This window comes from Hypomesus nipponensis, chromosome 15 (assembly GCF_054491055.1).
Source record: "Hypomesus nipponensis isolate SF chromosome 15, ASM5449105v1, whole genome shotgun sequence".
Classification (NCBI taxonomy): domain Eukaryota; kingdom Metazoa; phylum Chordata; class Actinopteri; order Osmeriformes; family Osmeridae; genus Hypomesus; species Hypomesus nipponensis.
In genome coordinates, this window is record NC_140375.1 from 9,325,060 (window position 1) to 9,343,642 (window position 18,583).

At 40.8% G+C, this 18,583-nt stretch overlaps 2 protein-coding genes across 3 annotated transcripts; both read left to right on the forward strand.

Moving 5' to 3' along the window:
- Positions 1 to 78: 78 nt before the first annotated feature.
- rflnb (refilin B) lies at positions 79 to 2,952 on the forward strand. 2 transcript variants are annotated; one of them, XM_084673808.1, is made up of 4 exons: positions 79 to 442; positions 769 to 968; positions 1,297 to 1,391; positions 1,698 to 2,952. In XM_084673808.1, exons 2-4 carry the CDS (start codon positions 771 to 773, stop codon positions 2,014 to 2,016), a joined length of 612 nt encoding a protein of 203 aa, XP_084529934.1. In that variant the 5' UTR covers positions 79 to 442; positions 769 to 770; the 3' UTR covers positions 2,017 to 2,952. The 2 variants fall into 2 exon arrangements, with proteins under 2 accessions (XP_084529934.1, XP_084529933.1); XM_084673807.1 differs by lacking the exon at positions 79 to 442 and having other exon boundaries at positions 450 to 968.
- A 1,454-nt stretch (positions 2,953 to 4,406) lies between these two features.
- On the forward strand, positions 4,407 to 7,386 carry exo5 (exonuclease 5). The gene is made up of 6 exons (XM_084674786.1): positions 4,407 to 4,630; positions 5,279 to 5,360; positions 5,484 to 5,710; positions 5,933 to 6,040; positions 6,124 to 6,296; positions 6,422 to 7,386. The coding sequence occupies exons 1-6, from the start codon at positions 4,534 to 4,536 to the stop codon at positions 6,917 to 6,919; spliced, it is 1,185 nt and encodes a 394-aa protein (XP_084530912.1). The 5' UTR covers positions 4,407 to 4,533; the 3' UTR covers positions 6,920 to 7,386.
- Positions 7,387 to 18,583: the final 11,197 nt, after the last annotated feature.

Here is an 18,583-nt window from a genome sequence, read left to right on the forward strand (position 1 = left end):
CTGTTTCGTATTAGGCAACTGCCTTTGCAAACAACTGTAGCTCCTTGTATCATAAGAAGAAACAAAACATTCAGCAATATTACAACTTAATCGGGGTTGATGGATAGACAAAGTTCTGTCTTGCCAGTGTTTGCCAAGGGGAGGGGATGAAAGAGTTCCCATGTTTCGTTTTGTCGCCTCTAATCTTTCCTCTCCAACCAGCAGCAAGAGACCGTTTTGAAAGGCGTTTCCATCCCTGTATTTACTTGAAAAACAATGAACCCTTTTGATAGAAGAGAAATTTGAAGACATGCAGGCGGGACAACTGAATGCCCACTCATAAAAAATAGCATCATTTAACGCTGTCAAAATGTATTTATTTTTCTTTGTTGTTATGACGAAAAATTGCACGTAACTCATTTGGAAGGAATGTAGCTGCACGTGCAATACAAAAATCGGAAAGGTAATTTTTTTCTTTTTCGTAAAGGTTAATATATATTTTTGGGAAACACTGGATTACCGACAGTCGTAAACTGTATTGCCAAGCAGCGGAGGTTGATGCGAGTAATTGCCGTCAGGCATTTGTAGTTGCGTGGTCACTAGGAGTCCTATAATATACGCAGGCTAGTTAGATCGATTGAGCACTAGTCTGCTTACAGGGGCTACTCTCACTCTCGCTACTCAATCGGTTTCGACACACTTGATACCTGGTTTGAATTGATCGTTGTTATAGCTCATGTTAAGCTGACCTACCTGAAAAGTGCGACCATTTGTCTGTTGAACTGAAAGAAATGGTGGGCAGACTAAATTTGCCGAATGTGTGTGACGACGATCCACTGGATATGAGCTGCAAAGCTGAACGGGCACTTGACAGCCCGGACTCCGGACTACCTCCAAGCCCCAGTCCTAGCGCTTGGCTATTGTCCCCGTGTGGCGATAAAGGAGCAATAAGTCCCGTTTCTGAAGACGAGGGCAAAGGTTCAGGGTTGGTACGTATAACTTTTAACAACTGTATACAAATGTCGTATTATTCCTAACTTGTTACCAAACAAATGGATAGGCTACATTTCGATCAAACTTGCTAAACGTTTTTCGGACTTTTGCAAGTTGCATTTGCAATTGTTTAATGTAGTTATACATGCCAGAGCCATTCATGTCAATGAAAAATATCGATAATAGTTTTTAGCATCTCTGTTTGGTTATCTTGGGCTTGGGAAACTGGGTCACGTAAATACTAAATTGGGTCAGTAACGTTACCACCTCCACTAAATCCTTTCTCCTTATGTGTGTTGACGGTCGGCTGACTTTGCTTTGCAGGTTCCAGTTTTACCAATTGGATCTGTTCCCCAGCTGCACCCGTTGTCTTACGGAGAGGGAATAGAACTGGATCCACTACCGCCCAAGGAAATACGGTAAATGTTCTGAATAACTGCATGAAAAATAAGCTTTTGACGAAGGCGTTTTTATTTGTGGTTAAATAGGCTGTCTGCAAATCCAAAAATGTAAGCTACTTACATCTTCGACTAAAAAACTGTTGTAGATAGGCCTAATGGGATACATTTTGGAGTAAGATAGTATTGGGTCGCTGTATCTGTTATGGACACAGGGGTATGTAGAATGGTTTCACAATATGGTTGTACAAAAAGAAGGCCTACACTCTGCAACCAAATTCAGAATGTGTTTAGGAAAGTAAATGCCCTGATCTTTGACATTCCCAGATACACCTCATCTGTGCGCTACGACTCTGAGCGCCACTTCATCCATGATATAGCCCTCCAGCCACGAGGCCTGGGTCTGGAGCACTGCAGCCAGACTGTTGTCACCCTGCCCCACAGCACCTGGAGACACTACAAGACCCAACTGGAGTTCCAGCCTCGCCAACGAGCCCAGCGCTTTCAGAGCACCACTATTGTGTACCCCAAACATGCCCGTGCAGTCTACACCACAGAGCTAAGCTTCGACAGCCGCCGGCTATCCAAACGCTTCCTCTCCAGTGTGGAGCTAAAGGCTGTTGATCGCAGCAGGATACCCCAGTGAGAGTAGAAGGAAGCTGGGTAACAACCTGTTGGAGGGCTCCTTTATTTGTTGCAATGGACTAGTGTGAACGATTTGTTTTTAAACTAGACATCGAACTTGGGACTATGAACTTAATAGATGATGTCAACAAAAGCATTTTTATCAAAAAGTAGAAGGCTGTTTGGAAAGTGTCATCTTTAACATAGTTGTTTGAGACCAGTCCAAAACCTGCAGTTGGGGCTGATGAAAATACTATTTTCCAATTCAAGACTCAAATATAACAGCTGCGTTTCCATGCAGGATTTGCAGTTTTTAAGGATAGTGACTTTGGATTTGTAGAAGCAAAGGGTGTTGTAAAGTTACTGTACACAATTGGGCCACAACATGGCTTTCAGGTCACAGGGTATGTGGATGGGAATTTTGCACAGAGTTGGCTCAATGGATTCTCTAGGCATGGATAGAAAAAGATAAGTATTCATGTTATCCTAACACTTCACTGTACATATTGTTCTTAATTTAGAAAATGTTCATTATAGATAATGTAATGCAGCTAGTTTCCTTTTAATCTGTATTCTTGGAGAGTGGGAAGTGCTTTTAAATTAAGTTTTTAATGGAGTGAAGCCATAATGGATCATAATTACTCAGATGGTTATTTGAAGGTTTAATATCTGCTGAGATTGACTGGCTTTTTACTAACATGTTATCACACACTATTCAATTAGTGAATTATACTCTCCTGTTTGGCCAAGAAGTCTGATATGTCTCAATTTTATGTATCACCTCAATATTTGTAGTGATTCAAGGGTATCCACGCTCCTTGTCCTACAGGGACATACTTTGAAGACTTAACAGTGTTTGTGACACCCGTTTGCCTCATCAAAGTTAAATGATGTACCTGGATTTAAAGCTGTATGTTTTTAAATGTGTTTAAAATAAAATATAAGTGTTGTCATATTATTTCATAATGAATGTAGTGCCATGAAAAAATAATAATAATAATTGGGTGCATTATGACAAGACATTTGGAAAACGATTGAATCAAGTAAAAAGGCTATTGGAATGGACAATGAACTGATCTTTTCTCATTGTTTCAACATCTATGCCCTCTACAGGGTAAGACTGCTCAAGATGTTTCTTAAAAATTACAGCCTACATCATTCTTGATTTTTAAACTTTTTCATCCATAGGGCTTAGCGTGCAGGGGTCTGTTCAAACCTGATGAATGACAGATGCTGCATTCTTGACAATCTTTAAGATGAAATTCAGTTTATTCATAAGGATTTTTTTCTTCAGCTAAATTGCCGCACATATTCTTGTGACAAGTCTGACACCTGTAGGCGATGCTGAGTAGTGACACCATTGCTTTCCCGGTTGAGGAAACTTGCTTTCATGTTTCCAAGCACCCCATGTGACGAATCCAAGTCTTTGGTTGGCTATGTACACCTCTATCCTCTCTGCCTCAGCCACAGGATCTCCCAAGATACTGTCCCACCTCAGGGTCTCCCTGGCTGGGTTGCAGGGCACAAGCTGGTCCCCTGCAAGGTGTTCCTTGGTGGACTTGCACTCTCCCGGACACTTGTGTACTTCCTTGTGCCTCCCTCTCGCTTCTCTCTGTCCTTTCTCAATTTGAATGATGGTTTGACTCTTAGCCTTGGTCTTTTTGTTCAATGTTGTTTTAGACAAAAAGGAGGAACTTTTGACGGACTGCTCAGCAGGAGCTTATCTGCTGCAAAGTGACGTTGGAATTACAGTGTCAGTCAGGGTTTAACCAATTATTTGAAACCTCAAAACAGTCAACCATTGTATTATCCCATTCCAAAACATAGCCTTGCCTAAACTTAATCTATTTTCCTCAAATCTGTCTTTTTTCAAGTTGCTTGAGGTTAGGCATACCTCATGAGTTTAGGCGTAGGCAACCCCATTGTTTGTGTCTAGGAGGTCCAAGCCTTGGTATAGATAGATTTGTTCAAAAAATGTGGTTTCACTATAAGCCTACTCCCAGTTTTACAGGGTTTGATGCGTTGAATTCATAACTTGCCCTTGTTATGCTATCCTTAATTTTAGGCAAGCTCTCTTAACATCTAGTAACTGTAAAGGAAAATAACACACTTAAAGGTTGGCCTACATATCTCAACATTTCTGAACCTGGCAGGATGTCCTTGTTTTCCATAAAAACATGATTTGAGTGTGAAATAAAATATAGCAAGATCTTCCGGATATTGTCAATACTCACATGGAATAGACTTGATTTCTCAAAACAAGAATTTTCGGTCAAAAGGAAGTTATTTGTTTTTGGTCATTTTGAGCCTGTTGCACTCTAAAAATTTGGGTTTACGATGGCACAATGATGCCATCTATTGGTAAATGTTAAATCAAATGGATCTGACGTCAACAAGGGGGAGTTATTTGAGTCGAACATGTCCGGGCATTACAATCCTATTATGTTCTGTCGATCATTTGTGAACTTGATGTGGTACCGAATTGCGTTCGCCGGACACAATTTGTCCACAAAGAGTAGGCCTACATTTATTTTTCACAATGAGTCTAAATAATACCAAACTGCCGGAGGAACATCCAGACGATTGGGGAGACATAAGTGATGCCGAGTTACTGAATTTACAGTCAGAGCACCTCGGTGAGTTATATTTAATTTAATAAAATGTTACTGTCACTGTGTTACTACCATAATGTGCAGGTACTATTTGCTACGAAAGGAGGGTTCATGTAGGGTACTGTGTACATAAACACAGGAGGCGTATCCACTGAGCTAGACACAATATAGTGAATATGTAAGTAATAAAATAAACTATTGTAACATGACAGGAGTGCCAGTTATGCAGTGCAGCCATGGCTAGGAGGGGGCAGAGGGTAGAGATCAGGGTGTGAGTGTTTGTAGGTGAAAGAACATGGAGAGTGTATGCGTGTAGGGGCTCAGGGGGCTCAGCTAGGGGTGTGAGGGGGTGAGTGACTGAGTTCAGATGGCCAGGTTCAGATGGGTGACAACCTGGGGGAAGAAGTTTCTGTGTGTGGTGTAGGCTTGGTGGCTCCCATGGCGGCTCCCAGAGGGAGAACAGACAGTGGAGTGTTTATGACTGTTTCATGTTTACCCTTTATAGTTGGGTGCAACTATAACTAAATGAGTACAGACCTTGTATGCAAAGTTTGTTTTCATGGTCTACTTATCAGAAGTCTATAGTATAATGTGTATTTCATTCTGTTGTCCTTATCGATTGATAAGTGTCTCAAGTGTACATTACTAAAATGTGTTTTTGACTCCCTTTAGCTCCCTCTGTGCGATGTAGTGCCACGAGTGAAGCAGACGCAGAGACCCATTTCAACCAGAAACATAAGATCCCCAAACTGAAGTAAGTCAACCCGTCTGCATGCATAATCCGACTGTTTGATATCCATAGGGATGACAGTTTGCGATTCCATACATTTTGTTGGTGCTTGCTCCTCTTGATTGTATGTCTTTGTGTCTCTGTCAGAGCTGACTTCTTTTTGAAGGTTAAAGCAAGATGGAATCAAGATGTATCTATCCCCAACGTTAGACCAATGGATAGATTCAACAAATCTCACTTCTCTGTGACTCAGTTGTGTGCCCATTCGTGGTGTGAGATACATATGATTTATGGCCTCTTGAAGCCTCAGGTGAGACGGAAAGAGATGCAGAGAAAAGAAGTGACAACTGGGGCTAGCATTCATCTATCTAGGGGTAAGCATATGTATATGGAAAACACATGATTTTTTATGTTAGAAAATAAATAAATGTAGATTTTGAGAATGTATTGACAGTATATTATTTAAAAAGCACTGTTTTTTTTTCTTTTTACTGAAAATGTATGTGGTTTCTCCTTAATGAATGTTGCTACAGACATGAATGTTTAGCTATAGGTGTAGGAGTTCACATGATAACCCTGTACCCTACTGTGATTAGAACGGGAGGCACACCCTAATGTTGTGAAAGTGCCGGTCATCACCAGAGAAGACAAAGAGGCTGTACTTTACCTCAGCATGCTGCAGAAAATAAAAGCAATTCATGCAGGTATGGTTCTAATTAAGACTAACGTTGAAATAATAATGGAATGAAAAGAATGTTTGAAGTGTCGTTTTTTTTGTGTTTCCCAGGACAGCATGTGAGAGAGTTCCCAGTCTTTGGAGTGTTGGAAGGGATGTTTCTTTCAGGCATCGTTGATGACCTGCGGCGTAGTGACTCCGGTGAGCTGGCTTTAAGTGACCTGAAGACACGGAGGCACAACTCTTTCCCCTGCCCCTCACAGGCCAGGGGTCATTTCTTACAGGTAGCTTATATGTCACAGAATAAGCTCATACTGAGTTGTTTTATTTAAATATCACAGTTATAAATATCATATTTTTTTTGTTATTTGTAATTTTTTCATAGTCCCTCTCTTGTTCTTTATTTTAGGTTGGGCTGTACAAGCTTCTGTTTGACTCCATGGTTAGTGGTCAGTTAGATAGGGGCCGCATAATCCTGTACCTCCAGGCTCGATGGCTAAAGCTCCAACAGGCCCTGGGTGACAGAGTCCAGGAGCAGGTCAAGACCATGGGCTACTCTGCAGCCACACTGGAGGAGCTCCTGGATGTACTTCTGGCTGTCCTAGCCTCCAGCAACATACAAGAAGTCAACAAGCTACATGTTGAATATCATCACCAGAGCACTGGAAGCCACATTGGGACCAGGAAGGTAGAGTTTCAGGAAACCCAACTCAAAACTGAGCTCAGGGGGTACTTGGCCTACTGGAGAGGGGAGAGGGAGCCACAAGGGGTGGACATTGAGGATGCCTGGAAGTGTAGAATATGCCCTCATGAGGAGATTTGTGATTGGAGGAAGGGTCGGACTACAGACTACAGCAACAAAAGAGCCAAGTTAGATAATCCGAATAGCTCTCTCTCTGTTACGTAAATCCCTGCTAGTAATGCCATTTATAGTCCCAAACTGGAGGGTTCTAGATTGGATCCTGTGTTAGATACTTTTACTTTATGGTGGATACTGATGTGTTGGATGGTCCCAAGTTGGGTTTTTCCCGGGACGGAAGTACTACATTGGAGAACTCCGTTGAGTACCCAATAAACAAAAAAGGAAATCATAATTCTTTCTCTTATCAAGTATCAGTAACACAACTCTGATGGTTCAAAAGCATATATGTAATCAAAACAAGTTGTAAAATGAGCATTCCTGTTGTAGGCTTGGACTACTCTGGCCATCTTTTCATGTTCTAAACATTTAAGTTGCAGGGGGGGTTTAGTACATCTCTCTTTGTAGTTAATGTCATTTAATGTGTCAGTGTTTTTACATACCATGGGTTTACCTCTTGTATTAGTTGTCCTGTATGCTTGTGTGCTAATAAATATGGGATAAGATCATGTTAACCATTGTTCTTTCTCTTCTTTTATGTTTGGTCTAAAAGTAACAAAACACACATTCATTTTGTACTCTTACCTTTTTTGCTGTGTCAGGTAGAACCCCTAGATGGGGCTAGACATCTAAACATAACTGATTTTCCTAGATGTCCTTTCCCTCCAGGCAGAATTCTCCCTAGACTGAATGCTTGATTCTATTATCCTGTACTTTTGAATATTCACCATATTGTCTACCAGTCCTTGCTCTGTTGCTCTCGTTTCTGAATTCTCTTTATTTTGGCAAACCAGTGAGCAGAGTTGGATGTTATCTGAATTATTCCATAGCTCATTGAATCAGTGTTTGAAGCATACAGTTGACAGGGATATTATGTTTAGTAAGGGAGACTTTGTTGTTGTAAGGACACGACCATCTGGTTTGTGTCCTCATTATCACCTATAACACACTGTTAGCGTTCTGAAAGCACACATCTGGCCACTGGACCAGCCAAAGCAGAGACTCACTACATTGTGCCCTCAAATGGTTTACAGTAGAGCTGAAGGGGAGCAAGGACATGCAAAAGTGCGTTTTAGAAAACATCACTGTTAGTAACAATTTGAAGTGTTTTACAGTTTTTTTGAGTGAATTCTGCCATGATCTGACTGAGAAAGGCCAAAATGGCTTCTTATCGTAGTATACTTTTAACTGCAGTGTAACAACATTGTACTACTCACCTTGTGCTATACTGAGGAACATCATGACTCAGTATTTAGACCTAAACCTTGGTACAGAGTTTACACTGAGCCCCTACGAGACACAGTAAAATAAAGTGTGCATTCAGTTAAAAGCTGTAAAAGGTGTTGCTCTACTATTATTTTATATATATATATATATATATATATATATATTTATATTCTAACTATTTTGCTCAAAGGGGGTATTGAATGTTTCACAAGTGGTGTGGTTGCAACTCCTGTGACTTATTAAGGTCTCTGGGAAATTTGAGTTGCAAAATGTATTTTTACCAAGGTAATCATTGTCGAAACAATCAGACAAGGCGTGCTTATTCTTCAGATGGACCCCAGTTCACATGTGCAGATCAATAGTTATGTAAAGATCTTCCAGCTAAACTGAGTGAGCATTTTAAAGCGTGTGGCACTTATAGATTTTTTTAAAGAAAAGGAACAATGCACATGCACACAAGACACACACCTTTTACACAAATTATCAGCCATCTGAATGAATGTGATGCCATCTCAGCTAACCCCCCACACACACACACACACACATATACAAATTGATTAGCAATGCATTCAACTGTAAGGCAGACTGACGAATCAGAGCCTGCTATCAACTGGACTATAACCTGGTATGGGGAATGATGTCTGCAGAGAGTGTTTGTTCTGTTCTGCTATAAATAGGATGATTCAACTCCCCCTATGTACCCATACCCTCCTCCATCTGCTCTCCCAGACACTAATGAAGTTACTCCAGCCCTAAAACGACACTCATTCAGGCCCTTAAAAGCCCTGTGCTGCTGTTCCTGCTGGAGTAAAGTGCTTCCTATTCAGTTCATCCTTAACCTCCCTCGTTTCACAAACACCTGCAGAGACCCTTTTGACTAATGTGCTCTAACAGATCCTGGTAGTCTCTGTGTACATCTAGTCTCTATATGTCTCCGCTGTCTCTTAATGTCTCTTTCTTTCTACCTGCTCCCCTCTCTGTCTCTTTGGCCTTTCACCATCTCCAAGTGCTTTTCAGCTCCCTTTTTGTCCACTTGCTTTAGCAGGTTTTTCATTTCAGTCTCTTGCTGGCCTTTCCAATGAATTTGGGTGAAGGAATTTGAGAAACTCAGCAGTTAAGAATACAATAGGAATTGCTCTCGGATGACTCAAAGAATGTTTGCTTTTAGGCGTATTTTTTTTTTCTTGGCCGGTCTGCTGACTGAATACAGAAAGTGAGTCATTCAAGTAACAAGATATTTGTTTTGTAAGGCACAATACTTTATTTTTCTTTTCTCATTTTTCACTAACACAACACTTAAAGAATCATGAGCTACTTACACTCCACCTCAAAAATTGATATCCATCAACTCTGCGTCGCAAAGCTTTTATAAACTTCACTCATCCTTTCATGTCCCTGTTGCCCTAATTACATTTTACAAGGCAAAGCCCTTAACTGGAACCTAAGGGGTAATATGGTACAATTAACAATGCAAGCACTGTATCATTTCAAGGAAGTGGGTATATCCATACCAGACTGATTAAAAAAATGTATACCCAACTTGATAATTCTCATGCAAGAAAATTAGATATCTTACTCTGCAAGGTATTGCTTTCCACTCAAGGCATGGAATCATAGTTTTACTTCAGCGTAGTGTTAAATAGAATTTGTAAGGCGTTGCCTGAAACATTATACCTCTGACTACATGCCCCGACATAAATCCATACTTGTCTCTTAGTTGGCTCACTAGCTGTTGGTGCAACCTGAAGACTAAAGTTATATGAATGTTCTTCTGATTGTTGTTGTGATTCTTATGAGGCGGTTGGCCTCACTTGTAGTATATATTTTCTTTTAAATTCCCAGACGGCTCAAAACAAAGCAGATATTTTGCAACATTGGTAGAAATCTTTTAAGCTCATCTTTATGGTCATGGGGGTAAGGGGTACGTGGGGCTACATCATACTGTAAAAAAATCTAATCGTCAGTCCTACTCCCATGAAATCCATTGAGAACATCCCCTGTGTGTCTATTCATTTTGCTAATGAGGATGCACTTATCACATTTTACTGGGAATACAGATAGGACTTCTGGACCAATGCCCATAACTAATCGAGGCTTTTACAGTGCTACATTGGCATTAAAATAAGCTTAGGTCTCTCTGGTGCACAACTTTTACTAAAAGAAATGGGCTTTGAATTACCTGGAAAAGAACCACTAAAGGTAAAAACAACATGAATCTAATCTTGACATTAATAAAAATATATTTTAGCCAATGAGAATGATGTGGACCATCATGTACATCCATCAGGTAGGTGTGAATCCATAACACACACCTTCTCCCTACCGAAAAAAAAGTAGTGAGAGCTTGTTGTAAAAACGAAATGAGACCTTTTCATTGTTTACATAGCAAGCACGTCCACGGCCGTCTGGTCCATGTTGTTTTGTTGCACTTAGTCTTTTTCCATGCCTGAGTACCACAAAGGTTTTGACCTCAGATCAGCTCTGTTATTCAGTAAGAGGCAGTGGTCACACTGCATGGTCACACGGCATGCAGGCCTGGTGACTGACGAGGGGTTCTGACGTAGGGATGGACATTCTATGGACACTGAGCCTGGTGCTGCTGGTCGGTCTGAAGAGGAGGGGCTGAACAAAACCATAAAAGACAGGATGCAAGGAGAGTGCACGTGTGTGTGGTGTATATTTATGTGTGTGTGGTGTATATTATGTGTGTGTGTTTGACAAAGAAAAGTAGATAAAGAGAGCACAACTGTACATGCTTGAAAAACTATGGAGTGTTGTCTTTGTAATGTGTGAAAGTGTAAGTAAGTATGGTAACTGGTGTGTGTGCCTTTGAGGGTTAGGGGGGGATAAAGCATGTGTATATACAGCATGCATGTGTGATATGTAAGGGACTGAAAAGAAGACTATGGAAGTGTGCATATTTTAGTGATTTAATGTATTGGATCACAGTAGGTAGACATGCGTATTCTGTCATGCATGACAAGGCAGGATTTGTGGCTGACTGGCTAGTTGATGTCCATATGGGGGCTAATAGAAGGGCTGTTGTCAATAGCAAAGCGTTTGGAATATTTGTCAGCCAGTGATCTGCCAACTGACACACATCAACAACACCATGACCCTCTGGAAACATGTCTGTACAGCACAGATCATTTGGTTTCATCAGCAGCTCTATGTGTTTCTGAGCTAGAAAATAAACAGTAAATCGAAAGATATTGCTTTGAAATTAACTGCATTACTTGTGCCTCTTTCAATTAGCACAATACCTTTTTGCACAATTGATGGTACACATAATCATTGATGGTACATGTATGGACGTTGTAAAAAGAGTGTTTTGTGCTTTATTATTCAAACCATTTGTGTCACTTAAATGTAATGCCTAATGTACCCTCAAACACACAATCCTGTAGCTCTGCATTTTAGTACAATTTGAGAAACTGGAGGCTAAATGTAGTTGCTGTTTTTGAAAAGCCTAGTCCTCCAGCCCACTCTCTGTCCTAGACCTAGACATTAGAGCACCAAGTTGTGGTAAGAGCCCAGACGTGACACTGGGTGATGAATGGAAAGCTCTTCTATGAGAAAGCAGTCCCTTCTAGCCCTTTCCTTTTATTAGTCGCTTTTCTCATTTGTCATAAAATCTTTATGCCACTTGTCCTTCTGTCTTTTTTGTGCCTTTTCTATTAACCCCCCCCCCTCCTCCTCCTCCTTTGTTTGATTCAGGTAATCTATTGTAGCTTGTCCCCTACCTTCTAAAAAAATAACTGGGCTCAGATGAACAATTACGTTCCTTTTCATCCAGAATTTTAACTTCCACAATTGCAACATTAAAACCATTAAAACACAAGGCCATACACCACATATTTAACTCCTATCTTATCACAGTGCCGCATGTTTTCATAAGAAGTGAAACACTGTCAAGACTATCTCTGGACTCCAGAATTACAGTATGTCTGACATGCAGACAACCAAAAGAATAGCATGCAATCTTTTACTAGCTGACAAATTGTTTTGGATGTATTCATTTATGTTGCCATTTTGACTTGGCATGTGTTGAGTGATGTCTCTGGTAGGGGTTATTGTGAATTCTAGTCCATTTTCATTAAACATTGTGACAAAAATGTGACACTTGTAGCATGTCTGCACAGTGTCATTTTTCACAGACTTGACTGGCTTCACTGGATGTAAACAGGACAAGAGATGGGAACATTTTTGGGTCTGATATTATTAACAATGACTCCCAGACACATTTGTATCTCAAGTGTTTCTGTCCCTCTCTTTAACTCTGTTGATCTTGTCTATCTTTTTATATATTCCATATACAGTATGAAAATATATATACATATATATTCCATATTATGCCTTTGCTTTTTCTTCATTCTCATTTTCACATTCCTACATCTCCTGAAAAGATGTTCTCTCCCACTGTGGTCTCTCAATGTTCCTATCACATCCTGTTCTGCCACAGGTCCCCTCTGCTCTGAGTCAGGTACAAAGGTGAGTCCCTCATCTTCGTGTAATTTCTCAAAAAATATGTTGGCTGGTACACACACCACACCAATTAATCTCAATGTTCTCTCCTAAAACCACAACCCTTTTGTTCCCTTTGAAACTCTCTATGTACCCGTGCATCAGATTTAAGCTGTTTATGTAAAGAGTGTGTGCTACAGGTGAGATTACCAGCTGTTTGTCAGCCTGTGGTGCCCATGCCAACCTCACACCTACCAGCAAAGTTTATCCCTGACACCAGGGAGAAGCAGTAGATGTCTGCCGACATTTACACATGTATACAAACGTGTGGGGGAGGAGCATGGCATGGAAGGGGGGAAGGGGGCGCAGATGGCGGATGCAGGAGTGCTGCTCTGGCATACCTGATAGTTGAGGTGACAGGGGACATGTGGTAGGTAGGGGGGAGGTTGGTCACCTACGGGGCAGTATCAGTGCTAGGAGTATGGCGCAACGATGCATACAGTCCAGTTTCTCTTGAATCTCTTGTATTGACCTATCTTTATATAGCCCTTCTTCCTTTGGTCAGGTGATAGGGGGTCTCCATGTGTGTTTTTGTGTGTATGGAGTGGGGGTGGTAGGGCTCCAGCAAAAAGGTCAGGCAATGGTTGAGATTAGGTTTCCAGTTGGAAGCCATGAGCTCTTTCCAAGAAGGGTTGCTGAAGAGTTCTTTTTTTACCATGCTGTATAAATTAGGTCAAACTAAAATGCCTTTAGAAGTATCTGATCATGTGTGAATACAGGAACTTCTGGTGGTCACCCTTACTGCTGCAGTAAAACAAACCCAAATTCCTGGATTTATGTATCGGTATTAATATTGTCCACCATAGTGAGAATTTACAACAATCTGGTGCCATATAATTTAAACAGAACATCAGTATTTATTGAAGGACAGGAGCACTGTATATGTGAAGTGAACCCATCAGTAAACGTCCCTGGAACTGGTGTTTACAGAGGCACATTGCCTAATAAGGGTCAGCTTGAGCCACCAACGAATCATGCACTTCAGCGGTCAAAGCCTACATTTAGGTTTTAGATCAACAGACGGAAGGGAAATAACCGACTTGACCAATGGCAAAGTCCCCAAAACAAATGCAATCATGATTGAATTACCTTTGTTTTCAGTTATGTAGATCCTGAATGCATACATTGGTGTTTATCAGATATCGATTAGAGTGCCGGTACATTGAGGACGTCTAAGCCAGTCTGTTACTTCATTCAGCCACTGCGTATTCCTGGACGTCTGACATAAAGGTCAAGCATAAAGGTCAATCACATTACACCAGGGGTCCCCAAACTATGGCCCGCGGGCCGACTATGGCCTACCAACGCATTTGGACTGGCTCTCTGAACAATGCCAGATACTTTTTTTTTTGTCAAGGTTTTTCTCATAGAAGGAGTTAAGTTCAAAAAGGATTTCTGGAATGAAGAAACTAAAGTTAGCCCAATCATTCTCTTTCATTGTACTGCACTGTATGTGAATATGTTATCCATTGAATGTGCGTCAGCCTATTCTTTTGGAAGTAGAAGGCTCTCTTGATGACCATTCATCCCTTCAGTGCAACAGCTTCCTTCCTGTCATTCACTCATGTTGCCTTACGTTTTATTTTGAGAAGCTGGATGAAAACTCATGACGATTTGTCATTATTGTGGGACTGGGTGAGGCTGGGTGGAGATACCAACACAGAGACAGTGACGGAGGTTGAGGGAGGAAAGAGGGAGTGTTTGTTTATGTTAAAATGATGGTGGAAAACAGAGGCCACATTCATATAACCTTAGGTCTTAAAGCTGCAAATTACACCACAACTGTTTTCATATGTAGCCTGCATTTGGCATCTTTAGATGTACTTGTGGAATGTTAAAACATTGTGGTTGAAAACACATTTGTCTTCTGCTTTCACAGCTTCCAATGAATCTTCTTTAATACTGAATTTTTTTGTCAGACTTTATGCCCTTCAAGAGCTGCTGCTGTTTAGAATGCTGAAGCTATGATGACAGTAATACATGTATTTCATGATGCTCTGTTTTATACCTGAAAAGATTTCAGTAAACTACTAAAGAGGATTCAAGGGTGTTTTGTGTTTGGGTGGACTGCGCAGTCTTAGAATGCCCTGCCTGTGAAGCCAGACACCAGTGCACCAGTCAAGGGAGTCAAGGGTGCTGCAAATATCTGTCATATGTGAAATGTATGTATTGTTCAACAGATTGTCACATAAAATGTATTTGTGGTTACCGGGGACTACTGTAGATATTGTTGTTCAGGATGCTCTTCTCTCAGGATCTTTGTATACTCAAACATCTTTGCTGAAATTGTATGTAGCTGTGTCTGTTGTAAAGTAGCAGGGTGTATGAACAGTACCAGCTCGTTTTAACAAGCCCCTTTTATGCACTGACAGGAGGAACAGCTTGACTTCCAATCAGAGGACTGGATTCCAAGCTTTCTATGAAGGAACCTTACTGTGAAAATGCTCTGTGTTTGATTAGAGGGCAGAAAAAAAGATAGTTAAAAAACAGCGTTATTTAGCCTGTGACCCCAAAAAAACTGAGTAGGGATGGAGAGAAGGAGTTTGGGGTCTTCCTGTTTGTATGTATGTGACTCCTGGAATTTCAAACTTTCCTGCTAATACACTATTTCACACAGACGCTATGCACAATTACTCACTCCCCTGCAACGTCCTACGATGATACACAGTGCACAACATGGCTCTATAAATCTATGTTGAAGAAGGAAAGTGGAAGGCTCTATAATTGACTGTCAGCCTTTGACGTGTGTGTGTGCTAGCATGTGAGCTTGCCAAGAATCAGAGACCATTGTGGGAATGGGGACCACAATGAACAGCTCTTGAACCTTTTGTCTCCTGTACAACCCTCCTCATTCCCTTGTAGCATCAGAACTTAAAGATGTTCATTATCAGATGTGATCTCCCTTATTAAGATAAAAAAACATCAAGTGTTTGCCAGCCAAGATGCTTTGACGAAATTGTTCCATTGTCTAAAATCCTAATTTACTTCTATGAGGCAATTTGAAGGAAAAATCAGTGATAAATAAGCGGATAAGTCATAACAGTCTCCTGCAGTTTCTTACATCCAGGTTTGTTTGTCATTCTCAATCATAACCCGGCAGCAATTTTGCCCCATAAACAGCATGATCGCCACTAACCTCAGGTATAGATCAGACTATGTTGTAAATTCACATTGGCCGGGAGGTCCCGTTCTGTTTACCCTGCATCCATCCGCACAGCACCCCAGCAGGTTCGGTACACACATCAATGTAAACAGAACATTGTGCCCTCAATGGCTACTCACTTAGCATCATACAGCTCAAAGAGAGTGGCCAACCGAAAGAGAAAGACAAACAATGCGTGTGCTTGTGAGTTTCTGCGTAATTGGACAAGGTCCAGTCTAAACAGACTCGCTTTCTTCTTGTGTAGGCCCTGTTTTTTTTTATATAGCGGAAAGAGATTTAACTAACGTCACAAGCTATCTGCTGACATGGGTCTCCGTTGATGCGGGGTAAGGCTGTCTTTGATCTTTGAATGACAGTGTTGTAGGCTAAATGTCACAACAGCGAAGGCTGCAGGTAACTATATTGCACTTTCTTTATATTAGCCTATTTGTTAGGCTTGTTACAGCAAGGCATACATGTTTGCATTAAGGCCTGCTGATTTAAACACTTTTAAACGTTTGCATAAACAAATTCATCCAAACTCTGAAAACTTTGTTTGACAGTTGTCTTACATAAAGTTGTTTTATAGTTTACAGTTTATGACAATGTAATGCCCTGTCATTGTAACCAGTTCATCTTATTGAACTGATATCACAGTTGACTTTAAAGGAATGCAGTATAATCTGGAGATCCCAAGAGTGGGATTAAGTGTGGGAATATGACGGAAGGCCTGTCTTGTGAGACTCGCTTAATCATCGGCCAAGATCCCTTAATCTCTATCTAATTTAGTTCATAGGGACACTCTTAATCTCTATTCAGAGCATCCAGGAGCAGAGCGGGGGTTTGGCATCTTGAACATCTGCACTACCACCCCCCACCCTCCTTTCTATATTACACCCATCTAACCCATTATTCAGGATTTCACATGTTCTTCCTTCCCTCTATTATAAACCTTTCATTCTCTCTCTTACAATCGAATTCTTTTCAACCATCATATTTATCTTTCTTCTTCTGATCCTTCTCTCGTTTGATGTCACATCCCAACCCTCCCAGGACCAAGTGATATTGTGCCCTCAGATTAGATTTCACTCTCCTGAGGGGGATAAGGATTCTGGGCCTGGTTGTCAGTCCTTTTATTGCAGAATGGCAAACATTTGTATAAAGATACTTCGGATAACAAGGAAAGTGCGTGAGAAACCAAGATTGTGGCTAAGATTATGTCCCTTTAAGTTAATTAGTTTGTTATTTCTTTTATAGACGCTATTACTCTGTATCCACCACAAATACTGTATATATATTTCTTCAGGTTATTATTGAATGTAAAAAAAGGCTGAAGACTCCCCATCAAACGTTTAGATAAAGTACCACAACAAAAGTGTATTGCATTCTGTCATTTCCCCTGTTCAGCCTGATCTATGTCATTGAATAAAGAACTACAGTTAGTGTATTCTGACAGACAGCTCAGTCTCTATATAGAAAGTAATAACCGAATAGCAATAGCACTCATCGTCACTCAGGTCATTGCCATTGAGCTACTGTAGCTACAGTAGGCAAAGACAAATCTTGGTGCTACATGTTCAGGAAGGGACATAAAGGGGAAGTACAGTGAAATTTGTTAAAACTAATGGTGGTTGTTTTGAATATCATTGGAGTTTGATGTTACACCCATCACACACACACACACACACACACACACACACACACACACTCACACACACACACCCTAACCTCTAAACACGAAGTATAAAGAGGAAATAAATAAGCCAGCGCGGATGTGGTTGCATGTACTGACGCATGACAGCAAACTGACAGCCAGCGTCACACCACCAAGTCAGTCTCAGACAGGCATAAACTGCTGTAGCCTCTCACTGTTGACCTAGATTGTTGTATCATTGTTTGTCCCAACAGACAGACACTGTGAGAAGAGGACATAGTTCATGATGCATGTAGGCTTGATTACAAAATACATAATTGAATTTATTGATATCATAAAAACAAGAGTGTCAAAGTATCTACACTTTTTTGGGCATATTTTATTTCTTTGAGGACAGTATTGAAGACTCAAGTGTGTTTTCCAGAAACAAAAGTCACTCAGCCTCGACGAGGATGGCGTCATAGACAGCATGGGTCAACTGCAGGTGACGCATGAGGTGTCACAAGAGGAAAGATGTTGGGAATAAGCTAAATGTAAAACTGTAAATTTAATTGGTCTCGAGAGGATTCCCCAACCCTAAGACAAGTTGTACAGCGTGTTAGCTCTCTCACAGCCTCAGCGGTGTGTGTTGGTGATGGGGGGGGGGGTAGATCTGTGTTGACATGAGTGGACATGACCTCACTCTGAAAGCAGAGCTTCCATTGGAGAGTTGTCTTAGTTTGAGGTATTGTTTTGGAACACAGATCTATAGAGACAGAATTGTCTTCACCCTGTAAATATAAATCTTTAGAAAAGCCAAAACAATTCTGCCCCAGAATCAATCTTTTGAAATTAAATTGATACTGCCCCAGATGTTCCTTGAGTTTGTTGAGTTAGTAGCATTTGGTTTGTTTTGAAGCTCTGGGCTGTGGTTCAGTGGATGTGCTTCTCACCACACTTGCATGCACAGAACTGCAAACACACATGCACATAAATGTCAAATCTGAATTTGGTTTGTTTGTTTGAGAAATCATGCAAGTGTTTGAAAGCAATTGGGGTCAATTTGATTTGAAGTGCCCAAATTGCATTAAATTGTTTTTACACCTCAATGTGGTAGGCAAAACACATTCATGCATACACACTTACACACATGCGCACGCACACTGTTAAGTGGGAGCAGTGCCAA

Excerpts from the sequence above, each read along its gene's own strand:
- rflnb (XM_084673808.1), top strand. The coding sequence starts at position 771 with ATGGTGGGCAGACTAAATTTGCCGAATGTGTGTGACGACGATCCACTG. Across the intron at positions 969-1,296 it reads AGGGCAAAGGTTCAGGGTTG|GTTCCAGTTTTACCAATTGG; the intron begins GTACGTATAACT and ends TTTGCTTTGCAG. Across the intron at positions 1,392-1,697 it reads CTACCGCCCAAGGAAATACG|ATACACCTCATCTGTGCGCT; the intron begins GTAAATGTTCTG and ends TGACATTCCCAG.
- exo5 (XM_084674786.1), top strand. The coding sequence starts at position 4,534 with ATGAGTCTAAATAATACCAAACTGCCGGAGGAACATCCAGACGATTGG. Across the intron at positions 4,631-5,278 it reads TTTACAGTCAGAGCACCTCG|CTCCCTCTGTGCGATGTAGT; the intron begins GTGAGTTATATT and ends GACTCCCTTTAG. Across the intron at positions 6,041-6,123 it reads AATAAAAGCAATTCATGCAG|GACAGCATGTGAGAGAGTTC; the intron begins GTATGGTTCTAA and ends TGTGTTTCCCAG.